We start from the raw sequence: 17235 nt of genomic DNA, 5'->3' as shown, positions 1-17235 counted from the left end.
TCTTAGTTCTTGTGCCAGGTTTTGTGTGCCCCTTAAGATTAAGTTCAGGGCCTTCATCTCCCCTCTCATCAGCTCCATAAGCAACTCTCGTAAGGCACTGCGATTTACCGTATTTTTTTGCTCTAGAAGACTCACTTTTTCCCTCCTAAAAAGTAAGGGGAAAAGTGTGTGCGTCTTATGGAGCGAATGCAGGCTGCGCAGCTATCCCAGGAGCCAGAACAGCAAGAGGGATCGCTGCTTTCGCTGCACAGCGATCCCTCTTGTTGTTCTGGCTTCTAAGATTCAGAATATTTTTTTTCTTGTTTTCCTCCTCCAAAAACTAGGTGCGTCTTGTGGTCTGGTGCATCTTATAGAGCGGAAAATAGGGTATATTTAGAAATGTTACCTCTTTGTTGTGACCAGAACATGCATTTACCCAATCTATGTGAGGGTGTAATTGTGGTCGCGTTACTACAACACTTAGTTCTTGGGATGCCTCCTTACTTTCATGCTCCATCTCAAATCTTTGGTCAGGAGGTGATACGATGATAGCATGTCACCTGTGCCAATTTCCTTTTGGTGCCTGGTATTGCAGTTTACAATTCTGTGGAGCAGTCTGCCTCTGGGGGTTTCTAGCTTGTTTGCCTCAGTGTCCTCTAAGCAACACCCACCACCTGGCATACATCTGGGATCTCCTGGACATTACTGGGATCTCAAAGGCGGAAGTGATTCCTGGGGGGGAATCTGTGGAAGGCGGTGGGTTTTTTTGGTGTTTCCGTAAAAAAAAAAAGCTCAAGAACTTTGGGGTTATTCTAGAAAAAAAGCTGAACAATTTTGGGGTCTTCCTGAAAAAAACCTCAACTTTCGGGGTGTCCTGCTTTTTACTTTTTGAAATGTGACATCTCTACCCTTGTCTGTCTTTCCAATAGAAGCTGCATGTAGAAATAAATATCCCACTGGTTCTCTCCATTCTACTAGGTTTGTTATTCCCAACATATAGCCAGTGTGGTATAGCAGTTAGCATGTCGGACTATGACCTGGGAGACCAGGGTGCAAATCCCTATCTGGCCATGAAGCTCATTGGGTGACCTTGGGCCAGCCACTGCCTCTACCTCACAGGGTTGTTGCGGGCATTAAATGTGGAGGAGGAGAATCACGAATGCCACCATGAGCTCCCGGGAAAAAACAGTGATCCCTTCCCCACAAGCAGTATCCAGGAAAGCTGTACTGATGCTGGCAACGGGAGTGTGGTTCTGCTTCTAATAGGACCGCCTCTGATCTACATTTGTGGTGGACGAGACCATAAAATGCTTTTCTCTTATTGAACACCTTTGTCCCAGCACTAGAATATTCTGTGTGTTGCTTCCACAGAAATCTCAGCGTGAGGATCACTGGAAGAAGTTGGAAGAAAGTCAACAGCAGCAGTTCAAGATGCTTCAACATGGTTTTATGGCAAGAGAATTGACTCAGAAAAGGATGACCAATGAGACTTTGAGAACTGGAACCAAGGCTTGTATATTGCGCTCTTAAGTCAGACAAAGCTATTTCTACGTTTATTTCTGTTTATGAGACGTTTACTAGGTCTTTTATACTGTAAGCACCAAGAGCTAGTTTTGGTTCACAGTATCTCAGTATTCTTTTTCAGCTGTTTCCTACCATTACAAGATTTCCCTCCCATTGATATCAATGGGAGAGAGAATTAATACACTAAGGCTAATGCACTCCCTCCCCAACCCCCGCCTCCTATTCCTGTCCCAGCCAGCACAGCCCCTTTTTGTCATTACCTCCATTGGAGCATCAGTGTCGGACCAGCAAGAGTGGTGGAAATTTCCATGTCCACAGTGGGGAGGTTTGTTCCATTAAAGATAACCCACATTGTGAAAACGTGTCTGGCTCAGTATGTCCTCCTCATCACATGCAATTGACAATGCTCTGCTAAGGCAGTGCCCAGACCACAAATTTGGCAAGAATTCTCTTGCGCTCCTCCACTGCTTGACAATCTCTAGGCTTGCCGACACTAAAAGGAAAGTTACCAACTCTCAGTAACACATAATTCTTGGGGAGAAGCCCTCCTGAATATGATGGGATTTATATTTGAGTAGACACGCACACCAGACTTTGGCGTAAAACAGGTGTTTTGAGCTGGTGGGAGTTAAACTTGTTTTTATTCACCCCCTTTGCTGTTCTGCCAGGCTTCAGTGCAATGCATCAAAAAGTAACCGGGGTCCACTGTGCCAACCAGTCATTCGGTCCTGCCTTTGCCAGTTAACCCCCTGATCCCTGATAAATGGTGATTCTGTAATGCAGAAAATAATACGGTAACCTACATTATGACCTCTTGATCATATAAGCTCTGTTAATGCATTCAAAGGAATGCATTACACATACACAGCTTAAACGAAGTTACTGGGAGGTGGGTTTGTAGCTGGTTGACTGACCAAACCCAGAGTGTGCTCACCAATGGTTCCTTGTCATCCTCAAAAAAGGTGACAAGTGGAGTGCCACAGGCTTCTGTCCTGAGCCCAATATTGTTCATCATCTTTGTAAATGACCTGCATGATGGAATTGAGTGGATGCCCATCAAATATGCAGATTACACCAACCTTCCTCAGCTTTCAGGAACTAGTAACAATAGATATAGCATTAACTATATAGCCCTGCTTAGGGAAGTTTTAAATATTTGATGTTTTATTCTGTTTTCAATCTGTTGGGAGCCGCCCAAGTTTGAGCAGGTGTCGTATCTGAAGCTGCGTGTCCATTTTAAAAGATACAGATGTGTTTTCTTAGCCTTTAAATTGTTTGCACTGAAACACAAGCAATAGGGGAGACTTTTCACACACACCCCCCCAGCTCCTGCCCACGTTTGCCATGCTTGAAAGAGGCTTCACGTTTGCTCACAAATCCTCCTGTATGTGTGGTTTTACGATGATGCCAACTAGCCACATAAGGCTACTTTCCAAGCCTCTGAAATAATGTTTCAAGTTTGGGCTTTTCAAATGGCTGGTAGTCTGAGGAAGACAAAAGTATATTAGCAGGATTATTGTCTCCCAGTTTCCCATTGTCTTTGTGGTCCAAGGTGTGTGCAAAATTCAAGGAAAACTATGGGCAAGGTAGGTGAAGTATCTTACTCTTTTTTTAAATCATTGGCCATTTCCATTTCTTCCGCATCTTCACAGATGTGGTATATCGCACCGAGTTTCTTGATGTACTGGAAGATGGGAGGACCAGGGTTCAAATCTCATTTAGCTATGGAGCCTGGGCCAATCGCTTTCTCAGCAAAACTTGCCTCACAGGATTGATGAGGAAAAGGGCGGGTGGTGGTGATTGTGAGAACTTTGTACATTAGCCTGAGCCCCTTAAAGAAGTGGTGGAATCAAAGTATAATAAATAAATTCAAATTGAGCTTGCAAATGCCTTGGGGGGAAATACAGTGCAACATCTTAGCTGCAAAAGGCGAGAGCTATGCCTGCTGCCTTTTAAGCCCCCCAGTGCACCCCCACCACCAGCCTATTTTCTAAAGAAGGGTGGATGTGTGCTCAGTTATCAGGACAAAACTTGAGCTCAGCCTGCAGAAGAGCTGAAGCTGACTCGGGAAAGGTGGAGAAGTGCTGTCATGAATGCGTGCGCTATCATTTCACGTTCTTTAATGTACCGAGTAGACCTGTTGCACCAAATTGCAGCCATGTTTCAGGTCTCCTGAAAGTGGCAAAAAAGGAAGAGTCCTCATGCTCTTAGGAATCCCACACGTTGCCAGCTGCACATATATTTCCAGAAATAAATGCAACCGCAGATAAGTAAAAACTTACAGCAACTGACAGGTAATTCGGCGAAAGTAGAGTTATGTTTCTGCTAAAGGAAGGGGGGGAAAGGAAGAAAAGACAGTGTTAACAGTCACTAAAATCCCCTCCATATTTTTGTGAAAGTAGAAAGGAGATCAAGGCTGCTGGTGCCACTCCTATGTGGATTCAACATTTCTGAGAAAGCCAGAAATGTTCAATGAGGAATGCCAGAAAAAGGCATAAGAGTCAGGAGGATGGCAGTGAAGATTCTGACGGAACCTGCAACCTAGCTGGGATACTTTGAAATTGCCTTGCAGTACAGCACTCTCTGCAGTCTGCCGGCTTTCATATGTTTTAATGGGATAAACAATGGCATAGCTTAATCATTGCTCCTACTTGCCATCAGCCTGTAAAACAGTAGAAGTCAGTTGCTATGTTTATAACTGCATGAAAATTTAATTTTAATAGATTCCCCCCGCCCCCCCTAGTAACAGCACTCAACATTTTTAACAAACCCAGTCTTTTGAAAAAGGGAATTACAAAAAGGTAAAATAAGTTATCTCTTCTATTTAAGGGCAAGGTAAACTTTCTTTTTTGTAAAAATGTGAAAACGAAAGAACTGCCTCCTAAGAAATAACAGGATTAACATGATATGTTATTTGAGACTGGATCACACAATGTATGTATGGCTGACCATCTGAATGGAACCTGGTGCAGCCAATAGAGCACTTTCTAAACTCTGAAAGGGTAAGGCTTGATGTGCTGGGAAACTTTATATGATAAATAACTTAACCCCAGAATGGACAAAACCCAAGGTAGAACATAGAAGAGATTACATGACACCCTCATTACAGAACCTCCTCAAGTCTCATTATAAAATTTATATTAAAACTTAGTAAAGTGCATCTTTTAAAAGACTTGTCTAGTGAAAGAGCATTTGGAAAATACAAAACACTTAACACAAGACATATAATAATAGTTAAATCAGAATGTACATTTTCAAAAACTACTTTTTTAAATTTTTTGATTCACTCAAGAATAAATGGTGTCAGCTACAGTAGTGTTCACATTATTCTTCAGTATTATGCAGCCTCATATGATTTTGTTAGTTGGCAATCTTTAGATTTGGAGCATGGCAAAAGAAGCAGTCTAAACCACCGCTACTTCTCTCTGTGTAATAAGGCTCCTCTGGCAGACAGATGCATGCCATAAAATCATGCTCAGATTTTGGGAAGCTTTGGTGCACTGACCACAGGATTGGCCTCTTGCAAGTACCTCCGCCCTGCATTCTTGTAGTCATAAGTACATGTGTGAGTCTCTGCATAGCGGTGAGTTGCACAGAAGTTGTTTCCACATCTGAAAAGAGAAAGGCAAGCGTTAGAGATCTTCCACAAATCTCATAGTCCAGATACTGTCCCGGAAATAAAATAATGCCGTTTTTGATGGTTGAAGGTCTCATCTAAACGAGTTGAGCAATACAGGAAGGCTAGTAAAACCAGAGAGACAAAATCACTAACTCTTGATGCGAGATCTGCATTCTTTGTACAGCACAATCTACTGTATGCTCACTGGAAAAAAAGTCCCATTGTGTTGGATAAGGAAGATATTGGGACTATGCAGAACTGGCAAAATCAACAGCAAAATTAAGAAAATCTAATGATGAGTGTTTTGTGGAAGAATGGATGCTTTTTCAGACTACTTAAATATTATATAGTATGATGAACATGTGAGCAGGATTTCAGGTATAAGAAACAGAAGTAATTTGATTGTAATAATTGAGTTATGTTTTGATAGACGGAAGATAGGCTGTAGCAGAAGGGGAATAAAAACAACTGCATGGGAAAAGGGGTGGGAAGTCAACAAAAATATGAGAAAAGGCGAACTTGTGTTATGTTAAAAATGTTGAAACTCAATAAAATATAATTGGAGAAAAACCAAGTCCCACTGTGCTGAATGAGGCTCACTCCCAGGAAACTGTGAATCAGATTCCAACCTAAAAGGGTTAAAAGTATAGCACTAGAGGAGGAACACTGGCTTTGGATGGAAAGGGGGCGTTGGGAGGAAGAGCACGACAGAGGAGTGGAGAAGAGAGATGCCATAAGCTGGATGGGATCATGCTGGGGGTTCTATCCTTGCTTGTGGAGGCCCATGCTAACCACAAATAGAAAGGGGAAGGTTGATTTCTCTTGCAGTCTGCTCTGTTACACCTCACAATGTCCTCCAGGGTCACTGACCTTCTGGAGCAAATTTCTGAGAGGCATTGGGATCTACAGGGAAAACTGCTGAAGACTGCCTCCCGCCCACCTCCCAAATCCCTTAGCAAAATCCACCCTCTGTTGTTGTTATCAAAAGCCCTTCTGAGGATGGAAGAGCACAGTAACTTAATCTGAGGCAGCAGCACTCGTAAAGGTAAAGGGACCCTTGACTATTAGGTCCAGTTGTGGCCGACTCTGGGGTTGTGGTGCTCATCTCACTTTATTGGCCGAGGGAGCCGGCGTACAGCATCCAGGTCATGTGGCCAGCATGACTAAGCCGCTTCTGGCGAACCAGAGCAGCACACGGAAACGCCGTTTACCTTCCTGCTGGAGCGGTACCTATTTATCTACTTGCACTTTGATGTGCTTTCAAACTGCTAGGTTGGCAGGAGCAGGGACCGAGCAACGGGAGCTCACCCCGTTGTGGGGATTCGAACCGCCGACCTTCTGATCAACAAGTCCTAGGCTCTGTGGTTTAACCCACAGCGCCACCCGCATCCCAGCAGCACTCATACACCGGATTAATAACCCGGGTTCAGACCAGTCAAGTGGAGGTACTGAACTTTGATACTGATGAACAGTGGGCAGAGTCAGTGGAACTGAGGTTTATGAAGGCCTTGAGAAGATAGCAGGAGGTGACAATCTGACAAATGTTTTATGTTTGCAAATGAGGAACCTAATGAGGCGATCGTATTTGCTTAGCTTGTCTGGAACAGCAGGGCGAGAGGTAGGGAGTCAGTCAAAAAGGAATACCTGAAGTTGGAGAGAGATAGAAAAAGGGGATAAAAAGGTGACGGTCAGAGACAGAGGAAAAACTACCTAGAGTGGGACCAAGTAATCAAGACAAGAAAGAGCAGAGGAGGGGGGAGACCAGGGTCAATGAGAGTCACTCTGGCTTGCAAATTCAGAGATCATGATGTCTAAGAACCAATAGCTTTGTATTTGTGGCTTTGTCTCGTGTGTCTGCTGTAGCTTAACAACATTGCAAAGCCATTTGAACTTGTCTGACCTGTCACTGCTTGGTTCAAACGGTGAGAAGAACGCTAATGGATTCCAGGTATGAACTTCAAACAGGGCGATAGTGTCCCTGCCGGGGTCCTTTTATAAAATGCCACAAAAATCCCCACAACCACCACTTCGAAGTGTCTATCAAACAGCTTGTAAGGAAAGAAATAACTCATTTCAGCAATTGTCTTGGCCAGCCAATTCCACTGGATTAGAGCAGCCATAAAGAACTAGTGCCTGAACACAATTTGGCAGACATTTTGCAATTCCCTTTGTCATGTATGACTTAGCTGAGATTCCTGTATTGCAGGGGGTTGGGCTAGATGACCCCTGAAGTTCCTTCCAACTGTACGATTCTATTGTATCTGGAAGAAGAGGGTGGTTTTATTCAGCGTAAACCCACTGAAATTAGTCATGGGGGAGGGGAGAGCAGAAGAATCCAATTATTTTAACAGTAGGGCATACATTATGGTTTCTCCCAGCAGGACCAGGACTAACTCCTGGACACGGCAACTTTCAACTTCCAGCAGCAACTCTGGTAAATTTCTGTGATTCCACAGGGCCTAAGCGTGCCCTCCATCCCATTCACACAACTCTCTACCACCTTTAAAAGGAAGATCATGGTGTGACCCCTTTTAAATGAGATGCAAAATATTTGGAGATATTTTACAATGGACAGCCCTTCATCCCTTGGAGATTTACGTCAAGAAATTTCACATATAAAACTTAGGGAATGCGTAACTAAAGATTAAATATGGATGATTAACAGAGAAGCTGAAGGAAGTCCAAAAAGAGATATTCTGTGAAAATCTGGATATGGAATTTTGGTACATTTGTATTGGAAATCAATAAAAATTATTATATTAAAAAAAGAAATTTCACATTTTATCAATGAAGAAATAATAACCATTAATAAGTGACAAAGTATGGCAACAAGCTTTCGTTTGGAGACAAACACATTCCAGGTGCAAACTCAACCTACCTACATTCATAGCTAGTAGCTAATCCAGTTTTCTTTCCGCAGAAGAAACAGTGCTTTGTCATTTTCTTTTTAGGCTGAACTGAACCATTCACAGGTGGGAGATGAGTTGCATCACCTGCTTTCCAAAAGCAAAACGTTCTCAATTTATATGTGCTCTCAGAGAAATGGTGTAAGAGAAACAGCACACACGGAAAACCTTGCTTCACAGGTGAAAAACAGTTTCTTGTTTCAAGTGACTTTTCTACGCCCCCAAAATTACATAATGCAAACTTTGGCAGCAGTAAACATGCTAGCCTGACACATGTTGTTTGATTAATGTGTTTTAATAATAATTAAATACTGCACATATTTTTGTTAGCGCAATACACGCTATATAGAAAACTAAGTGGTTTTAGTTATGTGAGATCTATGCTGCCCAAAAGAACTACTTTTTTTATTTAGAATGATTACCTTTGAAGAGTTTTGGTTCCAGAACTGCTGTCTATAGAAAAGAGAGGTTGGATACTCCCTCTTAGATCCTAGTTCAGTTTCAAATGAGACAAGCACTTTCTAGCTGATAACAGCTATATGGATTTATTACTCACCTATTCTTTTTCCTGCAGCCACAATACTTCCATTCAATCCAAGTCCAGGAGACTAAAAAGAGAGAGGTTTTTTTGTATTAGTGGATTAGGTGAAAAAAACGCTGGGTTGGGAAACGAGCACTAAATCAAGATAATTGCATTATGCCATAGCAATTCAAGAACCAGTTGATGAATTTGAACCAAATACATAAGCACAGATTAGTTTTTGCTTGAAAAGACACGATGGGAGGTGGATAAAATATTGCATTTGCTATCCCACCTTTCTCCCAGGGTAGGACCCAAAGTGGTTCACAACATGAGTTAAAAGCAAATACAGCCAGAAGACACACCAGATACAAATATGAAAAACGAACAAGTTACCATAGTATTGGTATATACCTCTTCAACTTACATTTTTTTGCTGATGTGAAATTTCATACAATAAATTGTTAGAACCCCAGACACACCAAACATTTCACTGGGAAAACCCATATGCCGAACACTGTTTAATGAGAACCTATTTTGAAAAGAACTGCTATGTATGAAAATATATTTATACATATATTTCTGTATAAGGAAGTCAAGCAGGGCTTACTCCAGATTTTTTGAAGTTTAACAGAAACTCAGAATGATATTCAATGCAACAAGAAAAAGATGAAACATGTAAGTTGTTTTCTGTGGTGGTGTAATGTTTTCATTAAAATGCTGAAATGCGGAATAATATCTCATTGTTTTCAGTAACAAAAGCTGTTGTAGGACTCCCCGCTCCTAGGTGGTCCCAGTGACTTCAGTCATTTGAGAGCACGAGAGAAACCGTGTGCATATCAGAGCAGATTTTCTGGTCCTCTTGGCAGCCAAAAGCCATTTGGTTTGTAAAAACAAAAAAAGGCAATGGATTTGTAGCAGGGTTTCACAAATTATGGCTAGCCCTTGTGGCCAATCATTATTTGCTACTGCCTTGCCATATGGTTGAATCACACTAAATCTAGACTAAAACCTAACATCAAAATATGAATACGGAACCACACATTCTCCACATTTTTTTGGATTTTGTTTATACCATATTCATAAGGCATAGGCGGAACCAACAAAAAATGCTATAAGCAAAGCTCTTTTCATTGGAACCTAGGATCCAAGCCTAGGTGCTAACTACTTAAAATAAATAGTACAAAACTGAAATTTCTTTCCAATATTGTGTAATTATTATTATTGTTGGGTATTGTATGTAGAAATTGTTTAGTATTGTACAATATTTTTTTGTTGGGATATGTAAATGACTCAATAGGCCCTTCAAATGCCTGTTGGCTTTTTAAATCTCCACGAACACTAAAGAACATGTTAGCAGCTCTCATGTTCCAATTAATGAAGTGGGGGTGGAAAGAATGCAACCCCCCCCCCCACAATTTTTAATGACAGCAACTTGTTCAGGGTTTAATGTCAAACTTTAAAGAGAAAGATGAGGGTGATGACGCCCTGACTATTTTAGTTCAGGAAGAATTTTATTTATCTAAATATTCACATACCACTATTTCATAAAATACATCAAAGCAGTTTATGACAGAAGTTACATTAAACCATATAAAAATGATTAAAACCAGACATCAATTAACTATAGTGTGGAAAAATGCTTTGCAGTATATGTTTGCAAGATTTAGAAGAATTAAGGGTGTTAAACTGTTACACATGTCATAGACAGCATTCCATACATCTGCTGCTACTACTGTCTACAAAATCCTAGCATGAAAGAGAAAGAAATCATTCCTCGTTTCCTCCACAAAGAACTTAGGGAACGAGGAAGTGACTGGGGAGGACAACACCAGTAAGCAGCATTTTTCCCCTTCCCCCCCAGGCACCTGTTATCTCCCATTATCCCCTGCTTTATTTGGGCACCAAGATACACAGAACAATCTCCTCTCTTCTGCTAGTGATGCTATGGGAGCCTTATCCTTCACCAGGCAAATTGTGCTGCTTGTTAAACAAGGTGAACTTATGTAGGTAAGGTGCGGAAAGGGAGCAGGGCTGCAAAATATCGGTTTCATGCTCAACAAATCATTATATTCACTTAGAGGTAAACAACTGCTGGAATAATTTTTATCAGCGCGTTTTCTGCACTTACAACTTTTGGTTAATGGACTGTTAATAACATAACTATATCACTATAATAACATAATTATATCACTGTTTGTACTTCTCTGCATTTCACATCCCTCTGATCTGCTTACAACCACTAACGATGAAGTAAATCCATGAAACTTGAACCAGAAAAGTTTTGTCAGTTCTTAAGGCGTTACAAAGGGACGCGGGTGGCGCTGTGGGTTAAACCTCAGCGCCTAGGACTTGCCGATCACATGGTCGGCGGTTCGAATCCCCACGGCGGGGTGCGCTCCTGTTGCTTGGTCCCAGCGCCTGCCAACCTAGCATTTCAAAAGCACCCCCGGGTGCAAGTAGATAAATAGGGACCGCTTACTAGCGGGAAGGTAAACGGCGTTTCCGTGTGCGGCTCTGGCTCATCAGAGCAGCTTTGTCACGCTGGCCACGTGACCCGGATGTGTCTGCGGACAGCGCTGGCTCCCGGCCTATAGAGTGAGATGAGCCCACAACCCCAGAGTCTGTCAACCTTTAAGGCGTTACAAGACTTTTTGAAGTTTTTGCTGCAACGGCCTAACAAAGTACAGCAAGCACTTTCCCGTCCTTCCCCTGCCCCCCAAACATTGCCAGGCAATATTCCCATCACCAGCCCAAACCAGGGAAGAAACGTAAAAACACAGTATCTCAGTAAGAACCTAAAGCGAATGAGACTTTTATGTACAATTTTTGTCGTTTTTGTGTTGACCTTGATATGGTTGGCGTCAAAAGCTGAGCAACTTGAATCAAAGCAAAAGCCCAAGAACTCAAGAGTCATATTCAGCCATCAACGCTCCCAGTACAATAAGCATTTGGGGAAGGGGAGATTTCTAATCACAGGGAGAGCCTAGGGGCGTTTCCGTGTCTTACTTTTTGCAGATATATCCCAATGCTTGGTTGGCAACTCAAGAGTCAGTGGTTACAGTTCCACACTCTCCCTTGTACAATTTGCTTACTGGAGTGTGAAATATCTGAATAAGGCTGATGTACTGAAGATGGGTGTTTTATATCGCCTTTCAGTAAAATTCCCATGTGCAATTTGCATAAGCAAATGCAGATTAATTCATGCTCCTGGTTTCACTGAACATGTTGATAGGCGAGACTTGAAGGTCTCTAGTGGGCCACAGTGCATCAAAATAACAGTTCCCTTCTATATTATTCATAATTTGGATGTAGACAGCAGTGAACTATTAACATGCCTTAGAGGAGAGCGCAAAATATGATTTGAAGCTCAACATCAAAACACCGAAGATCATGGCCACTGGTCCCATCACCTCCTGGCAAATAGAAGGGGAAGAAATGGAGGCAGTGAGAGATTTTACTTTCTTGGGCTCCATGATCATTGCAGATGGTGACAGCAGCCACGAAATTAAAAGACGCCTGCTTCTTGGGAGGAAAGCAATGACAAACCTAGACAGCATCTTAAAAAGCAGAGACATCACCTTGCCAACAAAGGTCCGTATAGTTAAAGCTATGGTTTTCCCAGTAGTGATGTATGGAAGTGAGAGTTGGACCATAAAGAAGGCTGATCGCCGAAGAATTATGGTGCTGGAGGAGACTCTTGAGAGTCCCATGGACTGCAAGAAGATCAAACGTATCCATTCTTAAGGAAATCAGCCCTGAGTGCTCACTGGAAGGACAGATCCTGAAGCTGAGGCTCCAAAACTTTGGCCACCTCATGAGAAGAGAAGACTCCCTGGAAAAGACCCTGATGTTGGGAAAGATGGAGGGCACAAGGATAAGGGAACGACAGAAGACGAGTTGGTTGGATAGTATTCTCGAAACTACCAGCATGAGTTTGACCAAACTGTGGGAGGCAGTGGAAGACAGGAGTGCTTGGCATGCTCTGGTCCATGGGGTCACAAAGAGTCGGACACGACTAAACAACAACAACAAAGAACCGCATATGGCTTAGCTAATGCAGCAAAGTGTGAAACTGGATAGACAGATAGGAAGATTAAGCAAAAGCTTTTTGGATGATCAAACTGGAAGTCACAAGAAAATTAATGAATGGAATTTATCACCAGGATAGAAATTAAATGCCAAAATTATGAAGTCCTAGGCTTCTGAAAAGTATGGCTGATACCTACCTGAAAGGTAGTTTTCCACTGGCAGTGCAAGGCTATTGGGTTGGGCTTACTGCTTGAAGAGGTGGTCAAAGGCACCATGAACAAGCCCAACATGCCTAAGAAATACTGATACAAACAGTACTGAACACCCACATCTAGTTCTCAATTCCAGCTGCAATCAGCTTTGTGACTCTTAACAGAAACAAACACCAATCAAGCCTTCTAAGGAACACAAAGAGGAATCTCATCTATTTAGAAAGCTTATGTACTTACTAGGAAGTATCCGGGCATTTCATTGTGGGGAGCGGCCATGTTGTAGCTTTCTCCTTGAAAATGTTGGAGGTTTGTAGTCCGCGCAATACCAGAAGTCCGAAACCTGCTTGTCGCACCGGAATTCTGCGAAGCATCTCTGTTTGCGCTCCGGGCCAGCGAACTTAGGAACCCCACATTATTTACAGAGACAACAGGATCTTTGGATGCCTTGACCGCTACTTCTGTGACTTCCCGTGCCTCCATTTTAGAAAGGAGGTCGGGTCTTTTGCCGGGCGAGTCTAAACCTATGCCGTGGAATTTGGAAGTCCTTGGGTATGAGGAGTCGGCTAAATTGTGCAACTCCAAGGATCGCAGAACATTTGGCGAGGCAGCGGGCCTCAAGTTACCAACCTCGAAAAACTTGGACTGAGCTGGAGGTTTCCGAGGACTGTAACGTGTCATCTGTGCGGAGCAGTGAAGAGGCGACAACTGTGTGTTCTTCTGGGGACTTAGTTCGCAAGAATTAAGAATACTAGTATCTGCTGCTGCTGCTGCAGGGGTCAGGAGTTTTGTAATGGTCTTGTTTGGAAGATCGGCAGAAGCAGAGTCCTCATCCCCCTCGGATAAATGGAGCTCCGTGTTGACTTTTCCTATTCCATATAAATCACTGCATGGTTCAGCTAACAAGGCAAAAGTGTCAGAGTTTGGTATAGCCTTTTCTTCTGCAGCATACAGCTTTACATTGGTGAGATTTGGATATAAGAAAGGACCAGCTTCATTTGTTGCCAAACTGTTATCTATATTTCTCCCAGGGTGCCTAAGTGGAGCAGGGACCGGAAGAACCACGCTGTTTGGAGGAAGCTTTGAATCTTCTTTTTCCATGCGTGGAATTTTAGGGGGCAGCCTAAGGCTGCTAAGTGACTGTGGAGCGGTCTCCCACCTGTCATTTTCCTTCACAAAGTCATTACTAGTGGATGGCATCCTTCTGCCAGCAGATGGTAAAAACGAAAGTGCATTTTGAGAAAAGTCTGAGGTATTTGAATTCCTAGGAGGTAGGCACGGTTGTCCCATACGGCGGAGCGCTCGCAAAAATCTCTGGTGAGCAGCTGTGACTGAGCCACTAGATGGGCGAGGAGCCAATGGAGGGTGGGGGTTCACGTTAATCATTTTTTTAGGCTGTGAAAAAAGAAAAAGGAGACGTGGTTATTATTACTTTTTCTGCATTACAAGATCCACAAAAATTCCGAGATGACTTTTCAAATTTAAAAGTAGCCTCTTCTCACTTTCTTTAACTGCATACCTTTCCAAGCATGGCCAGTTAAGAAATTAAGTGAATTTAAATGTTGCTCAGTGTCCAGATTAATAAAAGTTCAAAACTATAAGTCTGCATAGACGGCAATGTTAATAACTAATTCTTTTCTAATAAATAATGAGAATATTGGGGGGGAATCAGATACACTAAATAACACCGCTTTGCATTTATTAAATATAAAAACAGATTCTCATTTAGAAGTTGTTTACTATATACAGTCGTACCTCGGCTCTCTAACGCCTTGGGAGTTGAACATTCCGGCTCCCGAATGATTGAAAACTGGAAGTGAATGTTCTGGTTTTTTAACGTTCTTTTGAAAGCCGAACGTCTGATGGGGCTTCCGATTGGCTGCAGGGGTTTCCTGTAGCAAATAGAAGCCACGCTTTGGAAGTCAAACGTTTCGGAAGTCGAAGGGACTTCCGGAACGGATTCTGTTCAACTTCCGAGGTACAACTGTACCTTATACTAAAAATACATCTTTGTAAGAAGTGGGACACACATATATTCTGGGCATATTATATAGTAAAGTATTATCTTTTGTTGGAACAATGTCTGCTATTGAAATAAAAAACTGCTACAGGCAGATCAGGATGTTTTTGTCTCTCCCTTACTGAAGTTTTGGTCCAATAAAAGCACCCTTATTTCTATATGTTTCCTCGCTTTAAGGCCAACAAAGCAATAATTCCCTCTAACAGTTCTGTGATGAATACTTGTAGTCCCTAAAGGTTAAGGCAGTCAGCTAACTCTTCAAAAGAAATGAATATGCATACAGTTCTGTATGGGCTAGAAGAATCTGTGCCTTCACCTTTTTACTCAGATTCATGTTCTCCATCTTTGCTCTAAGAAGCTTCATTTTATTCATCGTAATAGAATTCTCAATAATCTGTTCACCAGAAGGAGATGCCTCTGTTTCATCTTCATCATCCGCATACAAATTATAAACAGAACCACCACTGGCAAGGAGAGAGTGCAAATTTACATTTAATATTAGGTATTTAAGTTGTAAATATAGATGCCAAACATTCAAAGCAATGGGGGGGGGGAGAGAGTTGTCAAAAGCTTTCAAAATTAAGCAGGATAATATGGGAAGAGGTGGTACCCTGGATACATTTATGGCTTTGAAGGTAAGCCCTGACACTCTGAATTGTGCTTAGTGACATACCAGGGCAGCTGTTTTAAGATCAATATAACATGATCTCATGCGCAAGCACTGGCCAACATTAATGCGCTTGGATCCTGGACCAAGTAAAGTTTCTGAAGAGTCTTCAATGGTAGGCCCAAGCAGAATGCATTGCAGTTAACGCAATATGGATGTGTGTTACCACAGCAAATTTGACCTCATCAGGAACATGTGTCACTGGTGGCCCATCAGGCTGCAATGCAGAGGGAGAGAAGAAAACCAGGGCTATTCCATTGCCTCTTCTGAAACAGCCTTTGACCCTTCCTCTATCATCACTCCATCAAGGCTACCTGAACTGCTTCCATCCCACCTGGTTATTATAATTTTTAGAACTGGTGCCTGTGCTTGCTTTCTCCCTCCTTCACCTGCCAAGCCTCTTTTCCTGGAGTCTCTTGACTTTTGTGTTGTAAGGACAGGGCCTAGTTTTTGTCAGCTGCTCAAGAAATCTTTTCAGCTGAAGAGCAAATATATAAGCAAGCAAGCAAGTTGGGTGAAAGGCACTTCTGGCTACAGCTGCCACCTGAATCCAGAGGTGTCCCAAGCTTGTGAACCTGATTCTTCAAAACATCCAAAACAGTTTCAGTCACTGTACTCTGGTTGCACGCCCCCAAGGTCTTTCAACGACACATTTTCAGGATCCATTGTTGCATAATTTTAGAATTCTGTGCCTTTTCCTTCCCCCTCAAACCTATGGGCCTGTCACGACTCCAATTTGCCTCATCAGCTGTAGCAAAAAGTTGAAGCGCTTTTTCAGAATGGGGGCCCTGCAGATTATTCCTACCAAATCTGTAAGAAAAGTTTCTATGTTAGACATTTTTTTACTTTTCCGAAAAGAAGTAAAACCCAGTATACCTTAACGATTCAGACAATGGTGTTAAAGTTCCATCTCCCTTGTCTATAATACGGAAAAAATTCAGTTGATCTCCTTCGCGGTATACTAAGAAGGTAACCTGTTTGCTGGATGGAACCTTCTCCCAAATATCGTCTCTACTGGGATCCATGTATTCTGTTATTTCCCTAATTGGGTCTCCCACAGGAACTGAGAGGAAAAACAACCAGAAATATTTTATTGTCTGAAAGCAAGGACGCACAGTTATCACCTAGGCAACATACTGAAAAGATTTATCTCCTGAAGCTATCCTAAAGTGCCTGTAATAGGCCAAATTAAGTGATAGTCCACATAACTTCCTCAAATAAATAATTACCGTATTTTTTGCTCTATAAGACTCACTTTTCCCCTCCTAAAAAGTAAGGGGAAATGTGTGCAGCTTATGGAGCGAATGCAGGCTGCGCAGCTATCCCAGAAGCCAGAACAGCAAGAGGAATTGCTGCTTTCACTGCGCAGCGATCCCTCTTGCTGTTCTGGCTTCTGAGATTCAGAATAATTTTTTTTCTTGTTTTCGTCCTCCAAAAACTAGGTGCATCTTGTGGTCTGCTGCGTCTTATAGAGCGAAAAATACGGTAACCTATGGTCAAGTTGCTGTCAAGTAAGAACCATTTTCAAATAGAAATTTAATAAATTAAATCAATAACTGGCTAGACCTTGTAATGCTTCATCAAACTTTACGGCAGCTCAGAAAAAGAGAGAGCCCCTTTACCCTTACCAGCAAAATTGTCGACAAAAAGACCGTGCTGCACTTGCAGACAGATCTCTAGAGCTGACACAGGTCACTGTGTGGGCCAGTGGCCACATTTCAAACTTGAAACTGCTGTGGCCGCCGGTCATGACATGGCT

The 17235-nt window shown here is 42.3% G+C and overlaps 2 protein-coding genes across 7 annotated transcripts in view; one reads left to right on the top strand and one right to left on the bottom strand.

Annotated features, from left to right (window-relative positions):
• The window catches only part of CFAP99 (cilia and flagella associated protein 99), a 38006-nt gene extending 32314 nt beyond the window's left edge, over positions 1–5692 (top strand). The window contains exon 16 of the mRNA XM_083502202.1: positions 1351–5692. Coding sequence (XP_083358328.1) covers positions 1351–1509 — 159 coding nt within the window. The 3' untranslated portion in view covers positions 1510–5692. The remainder of the gene's footprint in view (positions 1–1350) is intronic.
• The window catches only part of ZFAND4 (zinc finger AN1-type containing 4), a 26072-nt gene continuing 13587 nt past the window's right edge, over positions 4751–17235 (bottom strand). For 2 of the 6 annotated variants that reach the window (XM_083502200.1, XM_083502201.1), the window contains exons 5-10: positions 16353–16539; positions 15126–15273; positions 13030–14184; positions 8585–8636; positions 8001–8115; positions 4751–5114 (exon numbers count right to left, since the gene is read on the bottom strand). In XM_083502200.1, the coding sequence (XP_083358326.1) occupies positions 4979–5114; positions 8001–8115; positions 8585–8636; positions 13030–14184; positions 15126–15273; positions 16353–16539 (1793 nt within the window). In that variant the 3' untranslated portion in view covers positions 4751–4978. Of the gene's footprint in view, positions 5115–8000; positions 8119–8584; positions 8637–13029; positions 14185–15125; positions 15274–16352; positions 16540–17235 lie in introns of all 6 variants that reach the window. The other 4 variants (XM_083502196.1, XM_083502197.1, XM_083502198.1 and 1 more) reach the window with 3 other exon arrangements.

Source organism: Podarcis liolepis (genome assembly GCF_965112155.1).
Source record: "Podarcis liolepis genome assembly, chromosome: 5".
NCBI lineage: Eukaryota > Metazoa > Chordata > Lepidosauria > Squamata > Lacertidae > Podarcis > Podarcis liolepis.
The sequence above is the reverse complement of the archived record's forward strand: the minus strand, read 5'-3'. Positions and strand labels throughout refer to the sequence as shown.